At 39.5% G+C, this 12754-nt stretch overlaps 1 protein-coding gene across 4 annotated transcripts in view; it reads left to right on the forward strand.

Moving 5' to 3' along the window:
- The window catches only part of ARK2N (arkadia (RNF111) N-terminal like PKA signaling regulator 2N), a 70929-nt gene extending 58624 nt beyond the window's left edge, over positions 1-12305 (forward strand). For all 4 annotated transcript variants that reach the window (XM_030867844.2, XM_030867841.2, XM_030867845.2 and 1 more), the window contains one exon: positions 8964-12305. In XM_030867844.2, the coding sequence (XP_030723704.2) occupies positions 8964-9153 (190 nt within the window). In that variant the 3' untranslated portion in view covers positions 9154-12305. The remainder of the gene's footprint in view (positions 1-8963) is intronic.
- The last annotated feature ends 449 nt before the right edge of the window (positions 12306-12754 follow it).

Here is a 12754-nt window from a genome sequence, read left to right on the forward strand (position 1 = left end):
AAATTCCTGTGGTTAAAGAAATACATTTTGATTCTAGACACGTATGAGCTTCAGAATGTGTTGCATATTGTCTTATATCAAGAACATCTCGGTCACACATGTATGTGAAACAGAACTAATGTTTGTCTCTTATTTTTAACAAATGTCTAGGTGGCTTGACTGAGTTTTCTGGTATGGCATAAGTATCACCGTACTCCCCCCCACCCCCAATCCATATTTTCTTGCCTTTCACTTTATCTTGAAATATTTTGGAAGCAAATAATTGAGAAATCTGCATTTGACATCATACCCCTTCCTAGAGCACCTCTTTTTTTTTTTTTAACATCTTTATTGGAGTATAATTGCTTTACATTATTGTGTTAGTTTCTGCTGTATAACAAAGTGAATCAGCTATATGTATACATATATCCCCATATCCCCTCCCTCTTGCGTCTCCCTCCCACCCTCCCTATCCCACCCATCTAGGTGGTCACAAAGCACGAGCTGATCTCCCTGTGCTATGCGGCTGCTTCCCACTAGCTATCTATTTTACATTTGGTAGTGTATATATGTCCATGACACTCTCACTTCTTCCCAGATTACCCTTCCCCCTCCCTGTGTCCTCAGGTCCATTCTCTACGTCTGCGTCTTTATTCCTGTTCTGCCCCTAGGTTCTACAGAACTATTTTGTTTTAGATTCCATATATATGTGTTAGCATACGGTATTTGTTTTTCTCTTTCTGACTTACTTCACTCTGTGTGACAGACTCTGGGTCCATCCACCTCACTACAAATAACTCAATTTCGTTTCTTTTTATGGCTGAGTAATATTCCATTGTATATATATGTCACATCCTCTTTATCCATTCATCTGTCGATGGACACTTAGGTTGCTTCCATGTCCTGGTAGAGCACCTCTCCTTATCTTTCATGAAAGGTTGCAAGTTACTTTGGTCAGTTCCTGATAGTGTATTTCTAGTGATGTTTGTGTGATTTAGGGAATCTTGTTTCTTAGGAATTAAAAAAAAAAAGCCACAAGACATCAAATTAGTGTACAGTATTATGGAAATAATTTTATAAGGTTTGTCATTCTTTAAGGTAGTGGTGAGCAGATTACAGCCCATGGGCCAGATCTGGCCTGCTGCCTGTTTTTATATGGACCTCAAGCTAAGAATGGTTTTTACATTTTTAAATGGTTGGAAAAAAAATCGAAAGAAGACATCTTTTGTGACATGAAAATTGTATGAAATTCAAATAGAATTTATTTATCCATAAATAAAGTTTTGTTGGAATAGAGCCATGTTTGTTCACTTACATATTGTCTATGGCTGTTTTGCACTCCAGTGGCAGAATTGAGACGTTTCATCAGACACTCTAGGGCCTGCCGAGCCAAAGATATTTACTGTCTAGCTCTTTGCAGAAAAACTTTACTGACTCTTGCTTTAAGATACAGTCCTAAGAATTAGTTGCAGCCCTCTCAGAGGTATACCTGAGGAACATTTAACACACACACATACATACACAACAAAATCTAGTCTTTGGAAAAATCTGTATTCTATGTAGAATTTTTCTCCTATGCCACAAGAGTTAAGTTGTGATTTCCTCAAATAGGTATATAACATAGTATTATTTTTAGATCTGATTTTAATCTTTGGTTAGGAAGGTAATAAAACATTCACCAGCATTCTTCTGTTACTTATTTAAAAGGTGAATTTAGGAGTGGAGAGTGGGGGCAAAATAGACATACACATAAATTGAGGATCCTTCTTCTAATGAGAACTGATTATACTTTCTGAAAGCATTTTTTAGTTAAACAATTGGAACTTTAAGTATGTAGATTTAAGTCATAATTTAACATGCCATCTCCCCAGAAGTGGCTAATTCTCTGTCAGAACTAGTATTGTCCCAGCACTTCATCCTCTATCCTATATTTATGCTGTAAGTATGCCTGTATAGCTGCTTCCTTTTTTCTTTCTAAATGGTTATTTCCCCTATTCTGGTGGGGAAGAATTTTCATTCTTTAATCTTTCCTTTACCTCATTCTTTTTTCTCCTTTTTTCTGCCTTAGTCAAAAACTTTTTCCTATGAAGTTCTCTTTCATTTCCCCATCTATTTCCTTCAAGCTGACTTATCCATGAGATGAAGAAGATAGAACTCTTGTTTTCTTCCTTTACTTCAGTATATGTTTGTCATTTTATTTCAGCATTATATAAGTATAGAAGACATTATTATATTTTTAAGCCCCATGCCAAGATCTTTGTAGAATATTACAGTATATTTCATTTCAGACTGTGTACTATAAAACTTATTCTGCATATTGACTGATAGATTGATGTAGGTAAATTATCGTCAGTTGTGCCAGGAGCACATTATCCAGTTACCAACTTCCTCTTGACTTACTTTTCAAATTTTAACTCAGTGTTACTCATGTGTTCCTATTCAAGTAGGAAAGAATAGGTTATAACCTGTGCTGTCTTGTCTAATCTCTTACTCTGTTCTGAGACATATCAGTGATATGGTCCAGTTCTCTATTAACTCCTACCGACTCTCCCTTCTTTATTGTCTCCTTGTGCCTAGAAATGTTACAGAGTGAGCTACCCTTCTTTTCAGATTCTTTGTTAAACTTTCCTTCCATAATGATATCTTGAGCTTCTTTTTCTACAAATATTTTTGTTATCTGGAGTTGAAATTACTATATTTCTATTAAAACTTGGAAATTTAAATTCCAAGTTTCTCTCACCTCCAGCACACACACATGCACACCGATTATCTCTAGTACACCCTTCTCTGAACTTGTTAAAGTCTTTTATCCAGATTGTCATTTTACCCTATAAACATCTTTGTTTCACTCTTAACTAAGTCAAGTGACTTTGGGTACATTTTAAATAACATGCTATAACATTACTTTCAAGGACTTTTTCATACGGGTTCTGAAGCATAAAGATGTGTTTTTTTGGTTTTTTAAATTCTGATCCTTTAATTTGAATCCTGGAGAAATCATATCTTGGAGGTGACAGATCTATCTTGAAATCTCAGTGGTGGTTAATAACTGTCCATAAAATGGAATGTAGAGTTGACAAATTCTGTTGGAGTACTTTGAATGGACTCTTGTATCATTTTGAGGGGATCTTTTATTTTGGCCCTTGGGTCTAGGACTGAGCAGGATCTCACTGACTCTGCTGTGTCTTTCTGAAAAATTTTTCAGCAGTTTCTTTAGAAGAAGCATGATAATTTTTCAAACATTGAGATTAAAAAGCTGAGAAGTGGGACTTCCCTGGTGGCGCAGTGGTTGGGAATCCGCCTGCCAATGCAGGGGACACGGGTTCGAGCCCTGGTCTGGGAAGATCCCGCGTGCTGCGGAGCAACTAAGCCCGTGTGCCACAACTACTGAGCCTGTGTGCCACAGCTACTGAGGCCTGCATGCCTAGAGCCCGTGCTCCACAACAAGAGAGGCCACTGCAATGAGAAGTGCACCGCAACAAAGAGTAGCCCCTGCTCACTGCAGCTAGAGGGCCGCGCGCAGCAACAAAGACCCAAAGAATAAATAAATAAATAAATAAAAATTAAAAAAAAGCTGAGAAGCAGGTGGGGGGAGAGCCTTTCTTGTTGGTTGCTTCAGAATTGCCCCTTTAGCTGCCTGTATCTCATCTGGAATTTATTTCTTTTACAGGTTTAGGGTTGCAGTTATGAAGTATTGATGGGCTTCTGGCAGGGTTATCGCTTGGAAGAAGGTTTTAGGTTTTGATCCACATCTTTTTGTTCTAATTCGATTTGCATGCATAGATGTTTTGTTTGGATTTAGTTGTCCTGTTCTTATTTTTCCTTTTGGTATTCTACCTTGTGGGCTTTCTGAGAGCTTTAAAAAACTCAGACTTGGTTCTTGAGTTGTTCTCTTTGGGACTGTGGTTGCTCTGACTTGGGTTTGGGTGCCATTTTTCCATATTGGAAGCATTCCGGTTTGTTGACCTTTATATCAGTAATTCTAGTTGTGATGTGCCTCTTTTTTCTTTTTCTTTTTTTGTTAAACAGTTGTTTTTCTTTTCTTGCATGCTAACATCTTCCCCTGCTCTTTTCTTTTAGATTTTGGTATGTTCACTTAGCTTCTGTGTTTCTTCTAGTCATAGACTAGAAGGCATGCCTGCCTAACTAATGGTTGAATGCATCTTTTATGGCTGCCTTGGATTGCTGTGATGAACTCCTGTCATTACCTAGATGTCATTTCTAGGTGTTAATTTTTGGACAGTCCAGTTTCACAAGATGCTCTTTGCCAGTGAGGTGGAGACTTTTCCATCATCTCTAGTTCTTCAGTGCCCGCTTAATTTTGCCATAAGTTTTAACTTATGACCCTGTTGCTAATATTTTTCTTTATCCTTGTTCCATTTTCCTTCTTTTCTTCTGCAAGCTTCATTGGTAATTGCCCTAGGAAGATGAATGCATGTATCTTTATGTTATGGAACTGTGCTGAAACAGTTCTTTCAGTACCTGTTCTCTGAAGCTTTTATGAATAATCAGACCCTTACCTCCTTTCACGTGGTCCTATGGTCCATTGGTTAATGTTGGTTCACCCTTCTTCAGAAGAATTGCTGTGGGGGGTCTTTAGCATTTAAGACTGATTGCTGCTTAGAACCAATTGCTAACATTAACCCTAAAAAAAGCAAGGGAGGCAGATTAGCATTTCCCTGAAGCTACAAGAATTCACTCTACCTTCAGTTAGGAAAAATAAGTAGGAATGTTATCTAAGAGGTCACCTTCAGAATCTGTAAATGAGAGCAAAAATGATTAATTTTTAATGTTGTTTTCTTAGAATAGTAGGTTAACTGTATCAACAGCTGATCATCAGAACCTGCCCTCTTTTTGTGTTTTTCTTCCTTTCTACTCTGAAGTCTCCTTTTTTTGGTTTTAATATATGAAGAGCAGGAAATTATTCTATCAAAACTTACTGTTTATAAATAGTGGATGGGGGGGGGCGGTCTATGGAAGTGAGGCCTAAGCAGTTTTTCTTGGTTATAATACTCAAAATGTGACTCTAGTTGTGCAAACCTATTGCCAGTCATATGCAGATTAAATGCTTTGTGAGAAAAAAGCTGGTGTCTGCACTAGAATCTGATTGGACCAATTATAAAACAGCTGAGTATGTTCCCACCCCATATCTTTCATAATAGAAAAAGGATATGTGATAGTACATGAAACTGTGCTTTGTTAGTTGCCTTAACAAAATTTTGAGCCTCTCACATCCTTCTTTAGAGGGCATCTCTGTAGGGCTTATAACAATTGTTGTAGTCGCATTTCCTCCTGAAATTTTTTCCCCCTCTGCATCTGGTATAAGTTATTCTGTAATGTACCATCTTATAAAATAGGGCTCAACCTTTTTTCCCCTGTACTTAAAAAAAAATGTGTTGAAAGCCTTGTTCTGTCCTCATCCATCTCCTAGCTACCATTTTATTCAAGGTGGCTGAAGTCATTAAATCATAAAAAAAATTTGAATGTTTTATTGGCTTATAACACACACAGAAAAGTAATAAGTGTACGCTTTAGCTTTTGTACCCATACCCAAGTAACCAGCTCTCAGATTAAGAAACAGAAGTCCCTCTTGGCTCCACCTTGCCCTCTGTAACCACTATCCTGACTTCTAACAGGATAGCTTTGCCTGTATTCAGAATCTTACTAACATTCCTGACAGATGCCCCAGCAACTGCTTGAATGTTTAAAAGGCAGATTTTCTATTTTGTAGTGGCTGTAATTGTTGTGTAGTAATGATCATCCAAAAGTTGCCTTCTAGAAACTGATTCATGGTTGTTATTCTGCTCTCAAGATCTCTGTACTGGTGAAGGAGCTGCCTTCCATGATGATTCTCACTTCTCTGGCAATTGCCCTTCCAGTTGCAGTTAATAGGAGACAGGAAAGCTTTTGACCAAAGATAGGATCATCACATTCTCCAGAGAATCTAAAATTTTGAAGAGAAACAGACTAAGGATTGGGGCTTGAGTCAAATGAGTGAGGCCAAGTTGTTCCAGCATCATTAGGTTCTTTGAGGTACTCAAGTAAAGGTGCTTTTCCAGTAAATTTTCTTTTTTGCTTAAAGTAGCGCAATTTGGTTTCCAGTAACTGGAACTATTTATAACCTCTTTCAACCATTCTTCATTAGTAAATACCATCTCTAAACCTCTTACTCTCCTACTCTGGACACTTTCTAGAATCTGCTTTGCTCTTTATTGTATTACCCGCAGGGGCTAGGCAGTTCCCCTTACAGTCAAACATAGTGTATAGTAAGTACTTCGGGAGCAGTCTGAGAAAGACATAGTTGGAAATAAACTCCCCAGTGGAGACCTGATTTTGTTCTGGTTCCATGTTTTACTTTCTTAAGACCCTGGGCAGTTGTCTTTTGGTTTTGGTTTTCTCTTCTGTAAAATGGGAAGATTGGATTAGATCCCTTTTAAAGCTACTACCTGATGTCCTGATGTTACATTGTATGATTACTTAAGGAGCAGTGCAGAGTAACAATTGGGACTAAATACTGCTTTTATTTCAGAGTTATTTCTAGGAATTCTGTCAATGATTACATTGACTTTTTTTGGTAGTCATTCATTCCCTGATTTTTCTAAGTTTCTAACCAACTTTACTTCAATTACTACTTGACAGATGAGCTTTTGAACAGCTTTATATTTTTAAATTGGTGGTCTGGGCCTGTCTTTGCACTCTGCTGACTCTTGCCGTGTTTTGCCTTACTGAATTTAATACACACATTTGTAAAGCAACAACATGATGTGGAAAGCATTGGACCAGAAATCAGACTTGGCCTGAAGTTCCTTTGCCTATACTTTCAAACAGTATGACCCTGGGCAAGTCATGTAACCTCTTTAACCCTCAGTTTCCCTGTCAGAGTATGGATAAGAACTTCCACATCTACCTCATAGGTCTGTCGGGCATGTCAGATGAGGAGAAACTGCTTAATAATCTTAGTATTCTGTTGTCATCAGTCATCAAAACCATTCCTTTAAAATGTTGGATGGGGCTTCCCTGGTGATGCAGTGGTTGAGAGTCCGCCTGCCGATGCAGGGGACACGGGTTCGTGCCCCGGTCTGGGAAGATCCCACTTGCCGCAGAGCGGCTGGGCCCGTGAGCCACGGCCGCTGAGCCTGCGCGTCCGGAGCCTGTGCTCCGCAACGGGAGAGGCCACCACAGTGAGAGGCCCGCGTACCACAAAAAAAATAAAATGTTGGATGGACTCCTTTGGCTGACGTTTTTCCGTGACTACTCGGTCATTTAATCTGAGTGTATTTAAGGGGTGGACAGATTTGGATTAGACTTTGGACTTGTTTTTCTTTTTTTTTTTAAAGGTTTAATTTTATGTATTTTTGGCTGCGTTGGGTCTTCGTTGCTGCGCTCGGGCTTTCTCTAGTTGAGGCGAGCGGGGGCTACTCTTTGTTGTGGTGCACAGGCTTCTCATTGCAGTGGCTTTTCTTGTTGCGGAGCACGGGCTCTAGGCACATGGGCTTCAGTAGTTGCAGCACACGGGCTCAGTAATCGTGGCACACAGGCTCTAGAGTGCAGGCTTAGTAGTTGTGGCGCACTGGCTTAGTTGATCCGTGGCATGTGGGATCTTCCTGGACCAGGGATCGAACCTGTGTCCCTTGCATTGGCAGGCGGATTCTTATCCACTGCATCACCAGGGAAGTCCCTGTGTGTCTTATTTTAATGCTTTTTACTAGCTAATCTTTGAAAATATGGTCGCCTCTGGGTTAGTAGCTACTCTTAGCCCATTTCTGAAAAGATGATGGCTCTCTGGTACTGTAACAAATCTGCAGTCTACCCCTACTCTGGCCTCAAGGGATCTGTTTTTCGGCACCTCTCTTGGTAAGGGAGTCATTTTCAGGCTAGCCTTTGTAGGAGCAGGGCCTCTTTCCATAAGCCTAAGGGTCCTTAAGGGCAGTTCTGCAGCTAAACCTTGTCTGTTGTTACTCTAATGTTTTCTTTTGAACCTATAGGTTCAGGTAGCCTGGGGTCGAAGCTGGAGTTCTTAAGTGATTCAGCATCACTCATCGTATACATGTTGTCAGAACAGCTGCTCACGATCCATTGTAGTAGTTTGTGTGATTAGAATCGTGCCACTTGTCACTTCTCACATATGCTGCAGGGAGACAGGTCTATAATTTACGTGTGTGGACCTCAGGAGCAGTGATAACTTGAGCTGCCTGCCTTCCTCTCATATGAATCAAAACTTACTCAGTGGTTCATCCTGGAGGTTCACAGTTCTATCATTTGACTGCAATGTGGAATTCAATATGTAGGTATTTCTGAAACAGTTCTCTCCCGATCAGTGAACTCATGAGATTTGTCAGCAAGGCAGTTCTGTCCCTCTTATAGGATACTTTTAGAGAATCTAAACTGAGTACTTCAGCCTTGTTATTTTCACTGAAGCATAAGTGGTTGTGATGAACTAGCCAGGTGTTTCTCTTGTCACCTTCAGGTTGAGGGAAATTGATCTTTAACTCATGACCTAGTACTTAAAGATGTTTAGACATCTAATCTGTAAAAGGGGTATTACTACTTCTGTTTTTGTAAGTACTATTAACAAATATGGCACAGAACTTATTTTAAGAACAAGTTTCACTTGTATTTCTTACTGTTTCATTAGCTCAGACTAAGATTGTCTGGGCATCTTAATTTTGCTCAGGATTTATATGCTGCCCTATCCTGAAGACCCCAGGGGCTTAAATGAATTCAGAGAAGCATCATCTTATCCATTTTCAGTACAGATCTAGACGTAACTCAGGACTTTGTGGCTGAGACAAAAATCTTGGCATTTTTAAGGCTAAACTGAGAGAGGTGGGGAGACAGACCAGACATGGAGGGAAGGAGGAAGAGGGGGAGGGATATTGGTTTTGGGTTTGATGAACTTGCGTAGTAGGTTTATCTCAGTACAACTGAAGCCATTTTGCCTTCTGTAGGATTAACCATGCTTTTGCTCTTCATTTCAATTTCAGGTGTGTTCATCCTCGAGGAGGTGTGATTCAGAGTGTTTCTTCATGGAAGCACGGCTCTGGCACGCAGTATGTTAGCACCCGGCAAACACAGTCATGGACTGCTGTGACTCCCCAGCAGACTTGGGCGTCACCTGCAGAAGTTGTTGACCTTACATTGGATGAGGATAGCAGACGTAAATACCTACTGTAATGCAATGTCACTGTGTTTCCTCTGCACTGTTCCCTTCCACTTACTCCTCCTCCTCTTTGTGACATGGAAGTTCATTGTCATAGCTTCAGCTTCAGAAGCTGTTTGTGGCATTTGTATAATTGAAACTCATGGAAAATTGCCCCCTTCCCTTTTTTTTTTTTTTAAATTAAAAGAAGTCACTTAGGAAGTAACTTATCACAGAGAAAAGAATTTCTTCTTTCCCTCAGTAGGAATCTGAGAATGATGAATTTTATTAGACAACTTCATTTTACTTGGTGACTTTCAATCTTAGGAAACTGCCTTCCTTTTAGAATGATATTTTAATTACCAGGTGAAATGGATTTCAGTTTTTGAATCTTGTATTTATTTTTCTGTGTAATAAAATTAATATGTAGACTTGACCACTGTCAGCCCACCCATTGGCACTCCTACCTTAGGGCATTTGCACACATATTAGTCAGTTCCTTTTTGGCACCTAGTAGGGCATGTGCATTGAAAACCTGTCCTTAAAAATAGAAGACAGAAGTGTTACTTTTCTTTTAGCTTAAGTCTTCTGCCTTTTTTCCTGACTTTGCTCCTGGCTGAATTCCCACAACACAGATAATTGACATGACCCTTTGTGTTTATAAATACTGCTAAGGTGACTTAGTTGATCTCCTTGTTGCAATAATTCATAACTCTGGAAAATATCTCCTTGTGAGGCAGAGGCATTTCAGATAGATACCCCACCATGAGGTTTGGGCATCTGAGGAGAGTATTGAGAGATCCCTTTTCTCCCCCTGGTTTGTTCAAATAATGGGAGAAACATAGAACCTGTTACTTAGGTTGAATATGAAAAGTTGTGTGGCTTCTAAGGCTTTGGGAACTTGAAAAATCTGAGAGGGCAGTGCCTTCTTCTGTAGCTGGTCTCTCTGTAAAGGATGTAATGACAACTGTTTGATACTTGAGCTGAAGTTGACCTGTTGCTATATTTGGGTATTTTTCTCTTCTACCTTCTAAAAGTGGAAAATTCAAAATACATCATAAGAAACCAGATGCAAAACACATTAATGGCCCTGTAGGTTTTATAGTATCTAACAGGAATAACAAAGGGTAGTAGGAGCATCAGGGAATTCAGGAAATGCCGGTGTTGGAGTTTTGTGGCATTAGTTACTACCTTTTTTACTATAACATTGTAGTTACTAGTGAATTATTTTACAAGCAATACCTAGAATTAGAACACTATGTACTGTGCACAGGGAGGAGTGAAGTAATGCTGGCTTAGAAGACCTCACTTTTTGTTTTTCCACAGTTTTTGTCTGCTTTTTTGTTTGCTTTTGTTTCCATTTTTACCATATAATGGGGCTCTAGCCCTTTGCCTCCCTTCCCAAATGCCTTGGCGGCTCTTCCTTATCATACGAGCATGAGAACGACCATTTTCAGTTTCCACTCAGCGGACACACATTTATACCAAGTGCCTGTTCTGCCTAAGGCGCTGTGGTGGTGCTGTGGGGCTGCTGCGGAGAACAGGACACCCACCGCATGTGCGTGCGTCCGGCTGCCTGGCTCCAGCTGCCTGGCCTTGTCTCCTGTGTGTGTAAAGACTCGCTTATTTCTTTACCCTTCTTCCTGCTGCTTTAGTTCGTCCATACACCTCTCCATGGGAATGTATTTAAGCATGTGTTCTTTCACCTTCTCTGATAACATCGCACTTGATCTGGCCTCTGTTCTTCATCAACTTTTTATTTTCTTATCATTCTACTTTTAATAGATCAGGCTTTTAAAGAGATCTTGAATCTCCAGTTTTAGCACCTCATGTCTCAAGTCTCTCACGTGGCCACAATTCTAGACAAAAACCAAAGACCCAGAGGCCAGAGCGAAATAGGACCTTCTGCACATTCACTACTGGTGTATCCTTGGACCTTCACATTTTACTTTAGGATTAATTTATTGAATTTTACTGTTACACGTTGTTTTTGACTTGAATTAAAATGCTAGACAGAGCAGAAATGTACAATTTCTGGTCTATATTTTCCAGGAAAATCATTGGGGAAAGAATAGAGTGGATTCTATGACTTGAAGTTTTTGCAGCTTATTTTCCCCCCACTATCAGGGCAGAGCCCCACTTTAAAGAACATTTTTGCATTACCTGTTCTTACGTTAGCAGTATGTTTTGTCCAATTCCGTATAGCAGGGGATTTCCCAGGGCATATTTTCTTTAGTCCCTAACAGTCATCCTCTAACGAGAATTCTCTGGGTGTGCTGTGTGCACTGTGGGTTGGGAGTGGAGAGCGGAGTTGTAACCAAGCTCTTTTCTGGCCTTTTGCTTTTATATTGGGTTACACTTTGCCCTCACCTGTCCCTTTTCCAGCACCCTATCTGGCTTGATGCACCAGAACAAAAATTAATATGCAAAAAGCGGGGAGGGGAAGGGATGGTAGAGATAGCTTTTCTCCCTACTAGGTTGGGACTTTTCCACCTACTAACTATAAGAGAGACTATGTTTCAGCTCTTCTTTCACTGCCAGATCCAGGAGAGTAGGGATGTGGTTTCTGGCAAGGTATTAATGATAAAATTTTGTGGTAACAGTGAGAGGCCCACGTACCACAAAAAAAAAAAAAAAAAAATTGTGGTAAATTTAAAATTCTGACATTTAAAATTTCTTTTAAGGGGGTCTTTTTTAACCAAAGTTTTGCATTTGGTAGCATAGACACTTTATGCTTCACCGTCTCTTCAAAGTAATATCTCCACTAAAATGGTACACTTGGGTCGCAGATTGGTTTTTGGCACTAACTTGGTTAAGTGCCCCCCTTCCCCCAATTGGAAACCACAGAGCGGTAACTCAGCTATTGCATCAGTACAGCAATATTGATACGTAGCTATTGCTCACCAGTAGTTGTCTCTTCATTTTGATGGAAGGGGCCGGACTGAATGGACTCCATTATTCGTAACAATTGAGCATCCCATAAATTCTGCTTTTATTATTATCAATTGTGAATATGAACCATCTGATTTGCTAATTTAGTCAATTGTTCATTGTTACTTTTAGCAGATTAGCACCATAGGCAATTTAAAAATGAATTTGTTGCCTGCTTTTTATACTGTGTCACAAGGTTTTTGAAAAAGCTGGGGACACAGTATTGTCTTTCAGTTTAAAGGTTTTTTTTTTTAAAGGCAAAGAGCTCCCCTCCATCCCTGTTTTTCAGTATGTGTATGATGCGACTTCCATGTATATATAAAAATGATTGCGCCCTAACCAAACTTCCTCAGATTGTGCACTGTTTGTTTAAAATAATCACGTATTTTAGTCCAATGCTGTTGTATTTTTTCATTTTATTTAAAACACTACGTACTTCTTATTCTTTTAACAAGTTTTAAAGGGTAGTGATCTTAAAAAAAAATCACTGGATAACTAGGAAATATTTTTGTTGTTTAAAGAGTACAAAGGTCATTGAAGCCTTTTGCTCCTCTTACCATGAAAATGAAATGTTAGCCATTGTATGGCTAGGAACCAATGCACTTGGTGGTTAACAGATCTGCTGTTGCTGGAGTGTGAGCGTGGACTTGATGCAGTGACGACAAATCATTGCTTAGAATTAATGTTTTAAAATGTGTGACTCTA

Source organism: Globicephala melas, chromosome 13 (genome assembly GCF_963455315.2).
Source record: "Globicephala melas chromosome 13, mGloMel1.2, whole genome shotgun sequence".
In the NCBI taxonomy this organism is placed as follows: Eukaryota; Metazoa; Chordata; class Mammalia; order Artiodactyla; family Delphinidae; genus Globicephala; species Globicephala melas.